Source organism: Hypanus sabinus, chromosome 13, assembly GCF_030144855.1.
Source record: "Hypanus sabinus isolate sHypSab1 chromosome 13, sHypSab1.hap1, whole genome shotgun sequence".
In the NCBI taxonomy this organism is placed as follows: Eukaryota; Metazoa; Chordata; class Chondrichthyes; order Myliobatiformes; family Dasyatidae; genus Hypanus; species Hypanus sabinus.
The window spans coordinates 67727545-67742642 of NC_082718.1; the positions used below are offsets into that span (position 1 = coordinate 67727545).

At 38.9% G+C, this 15098-nt stretch overlaps 1 protein-coding gene across 2 annotated transcripts in view; it reads left to right on the plus strand.

The window, feature by feature from the left end:
• Positions 1-8147, plus strand: part of aldh1l2 (aldehyde dehydrogenase 1 family, member L2) — a 134095-nt gene extending 125948 nt beyond the window's left edge. For both annotated transcript variants that reach the window (XM_059987849.1, XM_059987850.1), the window contains exon 23: positions 5160-8147. In XM_059987849.1, coding sequence (XP_059843832.1) covers positions 5160-5215 — 56 coding nt within the window. In that variant the 3' untranslated portion in view covers positions 5216-8147. The remainder of the gene's footprint in view (positions 1-5159) is intronic.
• Positions 8148-15098: the final 6951 nt, after the last annotated feature.

A 15098-nucleotide genomic window follows, 5' to 3' on the forward strand; every position in this document is an offset into this window, starting at 1 on the left:
CTTGAGAAATTGAATTTTCCAAAATTATCATCAGATGATCTTTCAATATTAGATACTCCTATTACGGATGCAGAAATCAAAGGGGTTATTTCCTCAATGAATGCTGGGAAAGCACCAGGTCCAGATGGGTTTACTGTAGAATTTTTTAAATGTTTTTCTGTTACTCTTTCTCCTTGGTTATGCAGGGTTTTTGAAGAAGCAATTAGATTGGAGAATTTGCCACAATCTTTTTATAGAGCTTCCATTTCTTTAATACTGAAGAAAGATAAAGACCCTACTAACTGCATCTTATAGACCAATAACTTTATTGAATGTAGACTCTAAGATTTTCTCCAAGTTACTGGCATCCAGGTTGGAGAAGGTATTACCCCAAATTATTTTGGAAGATCAAACCGGTTTTATTAAAAATCGTTATTCTTTTTTCAATGTTAGGTGATAATTGAATATTGTTTATACTCCTTCACATAGCACTTCAGAATGTGTCATTTCATTAGATGCGGACAAAGCATTTGATAGAGTTGAATGGCCTTAATTATTTAATGTGTTGGAGAAGTTTAATTTTAATCCGACATTTATTCCCTGGATTAAACTGATTTATCACACTCCAGTAGCCTCAGTGTTTACTAATAATCAAAGATCTCCCTTTTTTTGTTTATTTCGGGGCACTAGATAAGGTTGTCCTCTTAGCCCATTACTATTCAATATTGCTTTAGAACCTTTGGCAATTGCCATCAGAGAATCACAGGATATTTCGGGTATTAATCATGGGACAGATATTCATAAGTTATCTTTGTATGCAGATTATTTATTATTATTCATTTCTAACCCTGAGAAATCTATTCCAACAGTTCTATCATTGTTGGCTCAATTTAGTGAGTTTTCTGGGTATAAGTTAAATCTTAATAAGAGTGAATTGTTTCCTTTGAATAGACAGGTCCCAATTTATGGAAATTTACCTTTTAAATTAGTTAATGACTCTTTTATTTACTTAGGGATTAAAATCACAAAAAACCATAAAGACTTAATTAGGTTTAATTTTCTACCCTTAATTGATCAGATTAAATGCTTGTTTACTAAGTGGTCACCATTATCTTTATCTCTGATAGGTAGGATTAATGCTATTAAGATGGTTATTTTACCTAAGTTTTTATATATTTTTCAAGCGGTACCAATTTTTATTCCGAAATCTTTTTTTACTAATGTTGATTCAAACATTTCCTCATATATATGGCAGAATAAAAATCCCAGGTTGGGTAAAATATACTTACAGAAGGCAAAGAAGGAAGGTGGGTTAGCATTACCTAATTTCAGATTTTATTATTGGGCAGTTAATATTAGATATTTGTTATGTTGGTTGAAAGACTGGGATGGATCTTTTAGCCCTCATTGGGTGAGTTTGGAAATTAAATCGGTACCAGGTTATGCTCTGGGTTCTATTTTAGGGACTTCTCTCCTCCTTGCTCTTTCTAAATTGCCGAACCGAATTGACAACCCGATAGTTAAACATACTTCACGTATATGGTTTCAATTTCGGAAATTTTTCGGGTTGACTCAGTTCGTTTTAAATATTCTTATTGTATCTAATTGCTTTTTCCACCCTTCAATTATAGATCAAGCTTATTCAGCTTGGAAAAGTAAGGGATTACTAAGATTTTCTGATTTATTCTTGGACAATTATTTTATGTCTTTTGAGCAATTATCTAATAAATACAATTTGCCTAGATTTCATTTTTTTAGATATTTACAGATTAGGCATTTTTTAGGTACTGTACTTCCTACGTTTCTAATTTTGTGTCTTCAGATATTTTGGAGAGTTTGTTTTTCAAAAAGGGATTATATCAAAACTTTATAATATAATTATGAAGATATGTTCAGAGCCCCTTTATAAGACAAAAAATGATTGGGAAAGGGAGCTTAATTTTATTATTCCTATTGAGAATTGGGATAGAATTCTTCAATTAGTTAATAGATCATCTATATGTGCCAAACATTCATTAATACAATTTAAGGTCGTACATAGGGCCCATATGTCCAAGGATAAATTAGCTCATTTTTATTCTTATATAAATCCTATTTGTGATAGATGTCAATTTGAAACAGCGTCTTTAACTCATATGTTTTGGTCATGTCCACTTTTGAAAAAATTTTGGAAAGATATTTTTGATATTATCTCTGCGGTATTGAACATCGATTTACAACCCCATCCTATTACCGCAATTTTTGGTTTACCAATGATGTACTTACTTCATTTATCTTCTTCTGCCTGTCGAATGATTACATTTCTCACTCTGATGGCTAGAAGATCTATTTGCTGAATTGGAAGGAAATTAATCCTCCCACTGTATTTCATTGATTTTCTCAAACTATTATGTTTAAATTTAGAAAAAATTAGAAGTGTATTTGATACTTCTATTAAATTTGAAAAGATATGGAGACCATTTATTCAATATTTTCATATGATGTAATATGACCCTGTTCCAAGCCTATTTGATTTTTCAGCTTTAATCTTATTTATGTTGAGAGGATCGGGGTTGACGACACTGATGATTATGTATTCTTGTGAGATATTATAAACAGCCCTTTTTTTTCTTTTTCTAGTTTTTCTTTCTTTTTTTCTTTTTTGCTTTTTTCTTTATTAGCTATTAGATTAGTAGTTTAGTTATTTTTGCATAACTTTTTTCTTTTTCTGTTTTTTTTATATTATCTATTATGAAATACCTAGATTTACCTTGTTCATATATATACTGTATTGTTCATGTTTTGGGAATACTCATTTATACTGTAATCATTGCTTATGTGCAATGGGAATTTGTATGTTTGTAATCCCTTTATTAATATATCAATTGTATTTTGTTCATGTTATTAATAATAATAAAAAGATTGAAAAAGAAAGAAAGAAAAGTAAATTATAAGTAATTTTTTCAAGTGGAATGCAGCTAAAAATTTCATTCTTCCAACGATCTATATGAATCCGATTTGCAAGTAACTGTAATAGCCTTTTTGGCTACTGCCAATGCAATTTTTATGATTTGTTTCTGATATTTATTCAATTTGGATTTCAATTTTATTCCTTCAATATCGCCTACTAAAAATAATGTTGGATTATGTGGAAGTTGTATTCCAATAATTTGTTCCCGTAAAACTCTTAAATTTGTCCAAAAAGGTTGAATTTTAAAACAAGACCGAGTGTAAAAAAGTATGAATTTCTTGATTACATCGAAAACATTGATCAGATAAATTTGAGTTTAATCTATTTATTTTTTGTGGTGTAATATATATTTGATGTAAAAAGTTATATTGTACTAATCTTAGTCAAACATTTATTGCATTTGTCATACTGTCAAGACATAATAATCTTGACCAACTTGTTTCATCAATTTTAATATTCAAATCAGTTTCCCATTTTTGTCTTGACTTATGAATTCCTTGTTTAATTGCCTGTTTTTGAATCAAATTATACATAGAAATTTTTTAGTTTTTCCTTTATGAAGTAAAGTTTCTATTTCATTAGGTTTCGGCAATAACATTGTTTGACCCAGTTTATCTCTTAAATAAGCACTTAATTGGTATTTAGGTATAAGAGTTGATAATGATATAAAGAATTTATTTAAATTAAATTATTTGCCATTATTGAAAAAATTTCAAGAGGATCTTGATAAATGGATAATAAAATTAATAGGTAGAGTCAATGCTGTAAAAATGAATATATTCCCTAGATTACAATATTTATTCCAAACATTATCAATACAATTACTGCAGAAATTTTTTCAAGAGTTAAATAAATGTGTGAGGAAATTCCTTTGGAAAGGTAAGATGTCAAGAATATCGTTGGAAAAATTAACATGGAAATTTGACCTAGGAGGGTTACAATTACCAAATTTTAAGAATTATTACAAAGCAAATCAACTTAGATTTATTGCATCTTTTTTTTGATGAAGATAAACCGGCATGGATTGGAATAGAATTAGACAAAATAGGAAAAAATATACCAGAAGATTTTATATATAAATGGGAATCTAAATGGATATGGGAAAAGAAAGAATCTCCTATACTAAAACGTTTGATTGATGGAATAAGATAAATGATGATGAGATAAAGAAATCTTTATTAGCAAAGAGACCTTTAATTCAAAATAAACTTATCCCTTTTACAATGGATAATCAGCTTTTATATAACTGGTTTCACAAAGGGATTAGATATATAGGAGACTGTTTTGAAGGAGGTATATTAATGTCATTTGACCAATTAAAGAATAAATATAAAATATCAAATAACACTTCTCTGTTATTTCAAATGTACACTTGATTGGTCCTATTCTCTCACGTCTTTTCGTCTTGCTCTTCACATACTTGTGGAATGCCTTGGGGTTTTCCTTAATCCTGCTTGCCAAGGCCTTCTCATGGCCTTTTCTGGCTCTCCTAATTTCTTTTTGAAGCTCCTTCCTGCTAGCCTTTTGGATCTCTGTCATTGCCTAATTTTTGAACCTTTCGTCAGCTTTTCTTCTTGACTAGATTTTCAATTCTTTGTACTCCACGGTTTGTACCCTGCCATCCTATCCCTATCTCATTGGAATGTATCTATGCAGAACCCACGCAAATATCCCCTGAACATTTGCCACATTTCTTCCATACATTTCTCTGAGAACATCTGTTCCCAATTTATACTTTCAAGTTCCTGCTAGAAAGCTTCATATTTCCCCTTACTCCAGTTAAATACTTCCCTAATTTGTCTGTTCCTATCACTCTGCAAGGGCTATGGTAAAGGAGATAGAATTGTGATCACTATCTCCAAAATGTTTATGTACAGTTTTTCATATATTCCATTGTATTTCTTTATTTTTCTATAAATGTCTGCAAGAAAATGACTTAAGGTAGTATGTGGTAACATGTACATACTTTGATAATAAATGTTACTTTGAGTAGATGTTATCCTCTGTCTTGGTCAGTGTTAAACCTTAAATTAATATTATTATCCATGCTGTTTACAGGATTGTACTGTGTGCAGGGTGGTGGCAGGCCAGCACCACACACGATGCAGTACAGTGTTGGGCTAGTGTGCTGGCGTTGTAAATATTATCCGTGCTGTGTAACTGCAAGTTGAGTGACTTCACTCTGTATCCATCTGTCTGAATAAATTTCATTTCCTACCCTTGTTTTCAGGTGAGGAAGCACTCCATGAATACCTCCGAACCAAAGCCGTGACAGTGGAGTACTAGGGCCTCGTTTCAACAATGTCTTCATTTCCACTGGCCCTTTGGCTGGACATCAGCAGAAGAGGACTTGAGGACTCTACCAGTGTGTAACAAACTCAGCACATACAAGCAACTGTATCCTCTTGTTCAATGTTCAAAAACTAGAGTTTCTAGTTGCAGCTTAGCTTGTACCCAAACCTTGTGTATTGTGCACTGGGTTACAGTTGTAACATTCGGCTTCTCAGTGATGAAGCTATGATGAAGCTTCTTGAGTCCCACTCACTGGAAGTTTGCTTTGATTGGTGATCTGGCCATTAATAACGATGTAAATTGTTGCAGTTTCATAAGATCTTTTCAGATGAAAATTATGTACATATCATAAGTTGTACCATTGCAGTTGGAATGTGTTTATCAGCAAGAGATCAGATCAGACCAGTTGAGCAGTAAATAACTGAAGCAACTAAAGAGTCATTTGCTAGTTGCTGGAGTTTTAACTATTGAAAGGAAAGAAAAAAGGGAATTGAAGCTCAGTGGTTGAGGCTGTGGCTGAAAGCTGATACAAAACAAGCTGGGTCTGTGCGTTAATTTTTGGGCAAACTGAAACGATCTGAACCATCCAGCATCTCCACATTATCTTCTACCTGCCATCCTTTCAGTATGTAAATTAATAAATGTTTAAAAAGTAATCACTTGGTACAGATAAAATGGCTGAAACTGGTACGTTAAGTTACAACCAGTTATAATGTAGGGAAATGCTTGCTCATGTGTTGTCTGTTCAAATGTTGCTTTTAGATTCATTGGATACTCACAATGAAGTGCCCTTAATTTTGATTTGTCCTAGCAAGTGTAGAAGACACCATGATCTATGCACATTTGATCTATGCACATAAGCTTTAAATCAGAGTAACTGTCACATTCTGTACCTCTGCATCTGAGCACTTGCCTGCTCTGGGAGCAGAGCTGAGGACACAAATGGTGATTATAACTATATAGCCATATAACAATTACAGCACGGAAACAGGCCATCTGGGCCCTTCTAGTCCACGCTGAACGCTTACTCTCACCTAGTCCTATCGACCTGCACTCAGGCCACCCTCCATTCCTCCCCTGTCCATATACCTATCCAATTTTGCTTTAAATGACAATACCGAACCTGCCTCTACCACTTCTACTGGAAGCTTGTCCCACACAGCTACCACTCTGAGTAAAGAAATTCCCCCTCGTGTTACCCTTAAACTTTTGCCCCCTAAGTCTCAACTCATGTCCTCTTGTCTGAATCTCCCCTACTCTCAATGGAAAAAGCCTATCCACGTCAACTCGATCTATCCCCCTCATTATTTTAAATACCTCTATCAAGTCCCCCCTCAACCTATGCTCCAAAGAATAAAGACCTAACTTGTTCAATCTTTCCCTGTAACTTAGGTGCTGAAACCCAGGTAACATTCTAGTAAATCTCTGTACTCTCTCTATTTTGTTGACATCTTTCCTATAATTCGGTGACCAGAACTGTACACAATACTCCAAATTCGGCTTTACAAATGCCTTGTACAATTTTAACATTACATCCCAACTCCTATACTCAATGCTCTGATTTATAAAGGCCAACATACCAAAAGCTTTCTTCACCACCCTATGCACATGAGATTCCACCTTCAGGGAACTATGCACCATTATTCCTAGGTCACTCTGTTCTACTGCATTCTTCAATGCCCTACCATTTACCATGTATGTCCTATTTGGATTATTCCTACCAAAATGTAGCACCTCACACTTATCAGCATTAAAGTCCATCTGCCATCGTTCAGCCCACTCTTCTAACTGGCCTAAATCTCTCTACAAACTTTGAAAACCTACTTCATTATCCACAATGCCACCTACCTTAGTATCATCTGCATACTGCATACAACAATATTGGACCCAGTACAGATCCCTGAGGCACAACACTAGTCATCGGCCTCCAACCTGACAAACAGTTATCCACCACTACTCTCTGGCATCTCCCATGCAGCCACTGTTGAATCCATTTTACTACTTCAATATTAATAACTAAAGGTTGAACCTTCCTAACTAACCTTCCGTGCAGAACCTTGTCAAAGCCCAAATGTAATACATGATTATGTATTACAGTGAATGTAAAATCTGATATCTACATCCAGTATGCATCTCTGACAATAATTGCATAGATTATTGAATTGTTTTGTTGATGAATGTTTGGTTCATTTGTATGTGAAGTGCTAGGCCAGTACTGGTACCTGCCTTACTGGTCCGAATACTCATTGGAACCCAGCAAACAGCAACAGGTGCTGCAAATCTGAAATTTAAAAAAAAAACAGGAGATACTGGAAACATGGTAACACTTGGACAGTGTGTAAGGCAAGAGAACCAGATTACTGTTTGAGGTCAGTGCCTTTCATTGAGTGTGATAGCAGAATTGGAGAGGGCGTGGGGAACAGAGGGAATGTTATACTGGAGCATGGAGCTAGAATCCAAGTGACAGCAGAATTGTTGGTGTGATCTGAGATGTTACAGACTGTATTCACTACTCTGTCACTATCCCCAGAGCTGTGCAACCAGGCACTGCCTCTCTTGCCTACAGCTGTGATTTATTCAGGTGGGGTGGGGTGGGGTGGGGTAGGCTAATAAGGCAAAAGTCTTGTGGAGTATTCCATTCTTGGTTGATAGAAACGAGTGCAGGAAATTCACTGACTCAGTGTTACTTGCTGCCGGTGAAATGGCCTGTTCAAATGGAGCCAGCTTCCTCACAGATGCAGAGAGACCATCCTCTACAGCAGGGAACTGTGCACGCCTCGCCAGGACTCTTCCAGTGTCCTTTAATGTATGCTTCAAATTCTATCGTGAGAAGTTATGCATCTATGTAAAAAAAAATTACAGTCCTAATTTAAAAATGCATTGTGATTTTATTTTACTACAAGTAAAGCTTTGCACTGCAAGATTAGTTTTCTGTCGGGTTTTGACTCCATGCTGTGTTGTGTTGAATGCTTTCTCTCAGATCCATTATTTTGAGCTATTGTGTCACACTTGCATGAGCTCCCCAGAGTATGGTGTGGTTAACGGTTGTGTGGAAGCCTAACTAAATTGATCCCTGTTTGATGTAATTGCTGTATGGCACCTCTTTGGGTGAACCACACCTCCCTCCTGTATGTATGGATGTGTTAGTGATTACTGGACTCTGAAAACTCTCACTTGCTCCTCAATCACACTGTATTTACGTGTGCACAAGAAGAACAGTTTACCTCCTGTCACTGAACTATTCTGACGTATTTTCTAAAACTAATGGCATTTTTATACAGAGATTGACCAGTTAGGTATAATGTTTTATGTCTAAATTCATTACCTGCATAATCAATTACACTGTGATAATGCACATGTTAATAGCCAATAGAATTTATATATTAAAGGCATAGAATTAGTAAAGTAACTGACCTTTGAAGAAAGTTTCACCCTCAAATTCTTTGCACCTTTGCATGGTAAAGATTCTTGGTATGCTAAATGGTTTTAATAGAACATAGAATAGTACAGCACAGTACTATTGTTGTACCACAATGTTTTGCCGACCCTTAAACCCTGCCTCCCATATATCCCCCCACCTCAAATTCTTCCATATACCTGTCTAGTAGTCTCTAAAATTTCACTAGTATATCTGCCTCCACCACTGACTCAGGCAGTGCATTCCATGCACCAAGCACTCTGAGTAAAAAACCTTCCTCTAATATCCCCCTTGAACTTCCCACTCCCTACCTTAAAGCCGTGTCTTCTTGCATTGAGCAGTGGTGCCCTGGGGAAGAGGCACTGGCTGTCCACTCTATCTATTTCTCTTAATATCTTGTATACCTCTATCACATCACCTCTCATCTTGCTCCTTGCCAAGGAGTAAAGTGCTAGCTCCCTTAATCTCCGATCATAATGCATACTCTCTAAATTAGGCAGCATCCTAGTAAATCTCCCCTGTACCTTTTCCAATGCTTCCACATCCTTCCTATAGTGAGGCGACCAGAACTGGACACAGTACTCCAAGTGTGGCCTAACCAGAGTTTTATAGAGCTGCATCATTACCTCGCAACTCTTAAACTCTATCCTTCGACTTATGAAAGCTAACACCTCATAAGCTTTCTTAACTACTCTATCTACCTGTGAGGCAACTTGCAGGGATCTGTGGACATGTACCCCCAGATGCCTCTGCTCCTCTGCACTACCAAGTATCCTGCCATTTATACTCTGCCTTGGAGTTTGTCCTTCCAAATTGTACCACCTCACACTTCTCCGGGTTGAACTCCATCTGCCACTTCTCAGCCCACTTCTGCATCCTATCAATTTCTCTCTGCAATCTTCGACAATCCTCTACACTATCCACAACACCACCAACCTTTGTGTCCTCTGCAAACTTGCCAACCCACCCTTCTACCCCCACATCCAGGTCGTTAATAAAAATTACAAAAAGTAGAGGTCCCAGAACAGATCCTTGTGGGACACCACTAGTCACAACCCTCCAATCTGAATGTACTCCCTCCACCATGACTGTCTGCTTTCTGCAGGCAAGCCAATTATGAATCCACCTGGCCAAACTTCCCTGGATCTCATGCCTTCTGACTTTCTGAATAAGCCTACTGCGTGAAACCTTATCAAATACCTTACTAAAATCCATGTAGATCACATCCACTGCACTACTCTCATCTATTTGCCTGGTCACCTCCTCAAAGATCTCTTAACGGGTTTGTTAAACACGATCTGTCCCTGATCAGACCATTATTCTCTAAATGCCCAAAGATCCTATCTCTAAGAATCTCTTAAACAGCTTTCCCACCACAGACGTAAGGCTCACTGGTCTATAATTACCCAGACTATCCCTACTACCTTTTTTGAACAAGGGGACAACATTTGTCTCCCTCCAATCCTCCAGTACCATTCCCGTGGACAATGAGGACATAAAGATCCCAGCCAGAGGCTCAGCAACCTCTTCCCTCGCCTCGTGGAGCAGCCTAGGGAATATTCCGTCAGGCCCCGGGGACTTATCCATCGTAATATATTTCAACTCCAACATCTCCTCTCCCTTAATATCAACATGCTCCTGTACATCAGCCTCACTCATATTGTCCTCACCATCATCAAGTTCCCTCTCATTGGTGAATACCAAAGAGAAGTATTAATTGAGAACCTTGCTCATTTCCACAGCCTCCAGGCACATCTTCTCACCTTTATCTTCACTCCTGTCATCCTTTTGTTCTTCACATAATCGAAAAATGTCTTCGGGTTTTCCTTTACTCTACTTGCCAAGGCCTTCTCATGCCCCCTTCTTGCCCTCCTCAGTCCCTTCTTAAGCTCCTTTCTTGCTACCCTATATTCCTCAATAGACCCATCTGATCCTTGCTTCCTAAACCTCATGTATGCTGCCTTCCACTTGACTAGATTTTCCACCTCACTTGTCACCCATGATTCCTTCACACTACACCGGGACAAATTTATCCCTAACATCCTGCAAGAGATCCCTAAACATCGACCACATGTCCATAGTACATTTCCCTGCAAAAACATCATCCCAATTCACACACACAAGTTCTAGTCTTACAGCCTCATAATTTGCCCTTCCCTAATTAAAAAATTTCCTGTCCTCTCTGATTCTATCCTTTTTCATGATAGTGCTAAAGGCCAGGGAGCGGTGGTCACTGTCCCCCAGATGCTCACCCACTGAAAGATCTGTGACCTGACCCGGTTTGTTACCTAATACTAGATCTAGTATGGCATTCCCCCTAGTTGGCCGTAAACATATTGTGACAGGAATCAGTCCTGGACACACTTCACAAACTTTGCCCCTTCTAAACCTTTGGAACTAATCAGGTGCCAATCAATATTAGGGAAGTTAAAGTCAACCATGATAACAACCCTGTTATTTTTGCGCCTTTCCAAAATCTGCCTCCTGTTTTGGTCCCCTGCTGTGCAAAGGGAAGCAATGCCCTTCATAGACCTCTCTTGATGCAGACTATCTGGACACTTTGTCTCTAACTGATCCTTGCTTTGAAATTATCTTAACCCTTGCTGCAACTTCAACCTTTGTTTACCACCCCGCCCCCCTGCCCTGGAGTGATGGAGGCAGGGACTTGCATTGTTTCAACAGAGTCTGGATAACACTTGAATCACCAAGGCACTGAATGCTGGTATATGGGACCTGATTGTTGGCAGCAAATGTAGGCTGATGGTTTTCAGATTTTTGGAGCACTGGGATCTCCTCTAGGGAAGGTATGGATTGTAAAGAAAGGACAAGTTGCACCTGAACCTGAAGCTGTAGTGCAACTCATCACTGTGGGCAGGTTTGCTAGAGCTGTGGGTGAGAGTGTAAACTAATTTGGCAGGGGGATGGGAACCAGAGTATTGAGGTTGTAGGTGTACAAGTAAATGCAGTGTATAATAAAGACTGAGAGGAAAGACAGGTATGATGGCAAAATTGCAGTCGGTGGGATGAGTTGATGTGTAACATGGGGACAAAGTTGATGAATACAGGAGTGAAGGTGTATTTGAATGCACACTGTATATGGAATAAGGTAGATGATATTGTAGTACAATTAAAGATTGATAGCTGTGATGTGGGCATCACTGAATCATGGCTGGAAGAAGATCACAGTAGGGAGCTTAATATCCAAGGAAACACATGGCATCAAAAGAAAAGGCAGGTAGGCAGAGGGGGTGGGGTTGGTTTGTTTAAAAAAGGAGACAATGATCACCCTGCAGTTTGAAAGGGATGAGACAAAGTCAGATGTACCAGTGTTACATTAGAGTTGAGGGAATTACAGAGGCTTGAGAGAGAAGTTGAGCATATAGACATTAAGAAAGATGATGCGCTGGAGCTTTTGGAAAGCATCAAGTTAGATAAATCTCTGGGACCGGATGAGATGTACCCCAGGTTACTGTGGGAAGCAAGGGAGCAGATTGCTGATCTTCTGGCAATGATCTTTGCATCATCAATGGGACGGGAGAGGTTCTGGAAGATTGGAGGGTTGCAGATGTTGTTCCTTTATTCAAGAAAGGGAGTAGAGATAGCCTGGGAAATTATAGATCAGTAAGTCTTAATTCAGTAAGTTGATGGAAAAGATCCTGAGAGGCAGGATTTATGAACATTTGGAGAGGTATAATAGACAATAGGTGCAGAAGTAGACCATTCGGCCCCTCGAGTCTGCACCGCCATTCTGAGATCATGGCTGATCATTCACTATCAATACCCAGTCCCTGCCTTGTCCCCATATCCCTTGATTCCCCTATCCATCAGATATCTATCTAGCTCCTTCTTGAAAGCATCCAGAGAATTGGCCTCCACCGTCTTCCGAGGCAGTGCATTCCACACCTTCACAACTCTCTGGGAGAAGAAGCTCTTCCTCAACTCTGTTTTAAATAACTGACCTCTTATTCTCAATCCATGCCCTCTGGTACTGGACTCTCCCAACATCTGGAACATATTTCCTGCCTCAATCCTATCAAACCCTTTAATTATCTTAAACGTTTCAATCAGATTCCCTCTCAATCTCCTCAATTCCAGTGTGTACAAGCCCAATCTCTCCAATCTCTCTGCGTAAGACAGCCCTGTCATCCCAGGAATCATCCTAGTGAATCTACGCTGCACTTCCTCAATTGCCAGAATGTCCTTCCTTAAACCTGGAGACCAAAACTGTACACAATATTCCAGGTGTGGTCTCACCAGGGCCCTGTACAAATGCAAAAGGACATCCTTGCTCTTGTACTCAATTCCCCTTGTAACAAAGGCCAACATTCCATTTGCCCTCTTCAATGCCTGTTGCACTTGCTCATTCACCTTCATTGACTGATGAACTAGGACTCCTAGGTCTCTTTGCATTTCTCCCTTACCTAACTCTACACCGTTCAGACAATACTCTGCCCTCTTGTTCCAGCTTCCAAAGTGGATAACTTCACATTTATTCACATTGAATGACATCTGCCAAGTATCTGCCCACTCACCCAGCCTATCCAAGTCTCCCTGTATTCTCCTAACGTCCTCTTCGCATGTCACACTGCCACCCAGTTTAGTATCGTCAGCAAACTTGCTGATATAGTTTTCAACGCCCTCATCTAAATCATTGACATAAATCGTAAAGAGCTGTGGTCCCAATACAGAGCCCTGTGGTACCCCACTAGTCATCTCCAGCCAGTCCGAGAAACACCCATTCACTGCTACCCTTTGCTTTCTATCTGCCAACCAGTTTTCTATCCATGTTGAAACCCTGTCCCCAATGCCATGAGCTCTGATTTTACTCACCAATCTCCTATGTGGCACCTTATCGAATGCCTTCTGAAAATCTAGGTACACAACATCCACTGGCTTACCCTCGTCTAACATCCTTGTTACACCCTCAAAAAACTCTAACAGATTAGTCAAGCATGATTTGCCCTTGGTAAATCCATGCTGGCTCGGCCTAATCCTATTACTGCCATCAAGATGTGCCACTATTTCGTCCTTAATAATGGACTCAAGCATTTTCCCCACGACTGACGTTAGGCTAACAGGGCGATAGTTCTCCGTTTTCTCCTTCCCTCCCTTCTTGAAAAGTGGGATAACATTAGCCACTCTCCAATCTTCAGGAACTGATCCTGAATCTAAGGGACATTGGAAAATGATCACCAATGCATCCGCAATTTCCTGAGCCACCTACTTTAGAACCCTCGGATGCAGACCATCCGGACCCGGGGATTTATTAGCCTTCAGTCCTACCAGTCTACTCATCACAGTTTCTTTCCTAATGTCAATCTGTCTCAATTCCTCTGATATCTTATGACCCTGGCCCATCCATACATCTGGGAGATTGCTTGTGTCCTCCCTGGTGAAGACAGATCTAAAGTACGCATTAAATTCTGTGGCCATTTCCCTGTTTCCCATAACAATTTCTCCCAATTCATTCTTCAAGGGGCCAACATTGTTCTTAACTATCTTCTTTCTCTTCACATAGCTAAAAAAGCTTTTGCTATCCCCTTTTATATTCCTGGCTAGACTGAGCTCATACCTGATTTTTTTCTCTCTGTATTGCTTTTTTAGTTAAGATCTGCTGTTCCTTAAAACTTTCCCAATCATCTGTGTTCCCACTCATCTTAGCCCTGTCATATTTCTTTTTCTTTAATGCTATACAATCTCTGACTTCCTTTGTCAACCACTGTGGCCCCTTCCCCCTCTTTGAATCCTTCCTTCTCATTGGAATGAACTGCTTTTGCATCTTTTGTTTTATGCCCAAGAATATCTGCCACTGCTGATCCACTGTCTGATCCAGGGCATCCGCCCATTTAACTTTGGCCAGCTCTTCCCTCATGGCACCGTAGTCTCCTTTATTTAATTGCAACACTGACACCTCTGATCTGCCCTTATCCCTCTCAAATTGTAGATAAAAACTTATCATGTTATGATCACTACTTCCTAATGGCTCCTTTACTTCAAGATCACTTATCAATTCCTGTTCATTACACATCACCAAGTCCAAAATAACCTCGTTCCTGGTTGGCTCAAGCACAAGCTGTTCCAAAAATACATCCCTTAGACACTCCACAAACTCCCTATCCTGGGGTCCAGCACCTACCTGATTCTCCCAGTTCACCTGCATGTTGAAATCTCCCATAACGACTGCATTACCTTTAGCACATGCCAATGTTAACTCCCTAATCAACTTGTACCCAATATCCACGCTACTGTTTGGGGGCCTGTACACAACACCCATTAGGGTCTTTTTACCCTTACTGTTCCTCAGCTCAATCCACACAGACTCTACTTCCCCTGTTCCCAAGTCATCTCTTGCTATGGACTAATAGGATTAGGAATAGTCAGCATAGCTTTGTCAAACTTGTGCCTTATGAGTCTAATTGAATTTTTTGACTAAACACTTTGAAGGTAGAGCCGTAGATG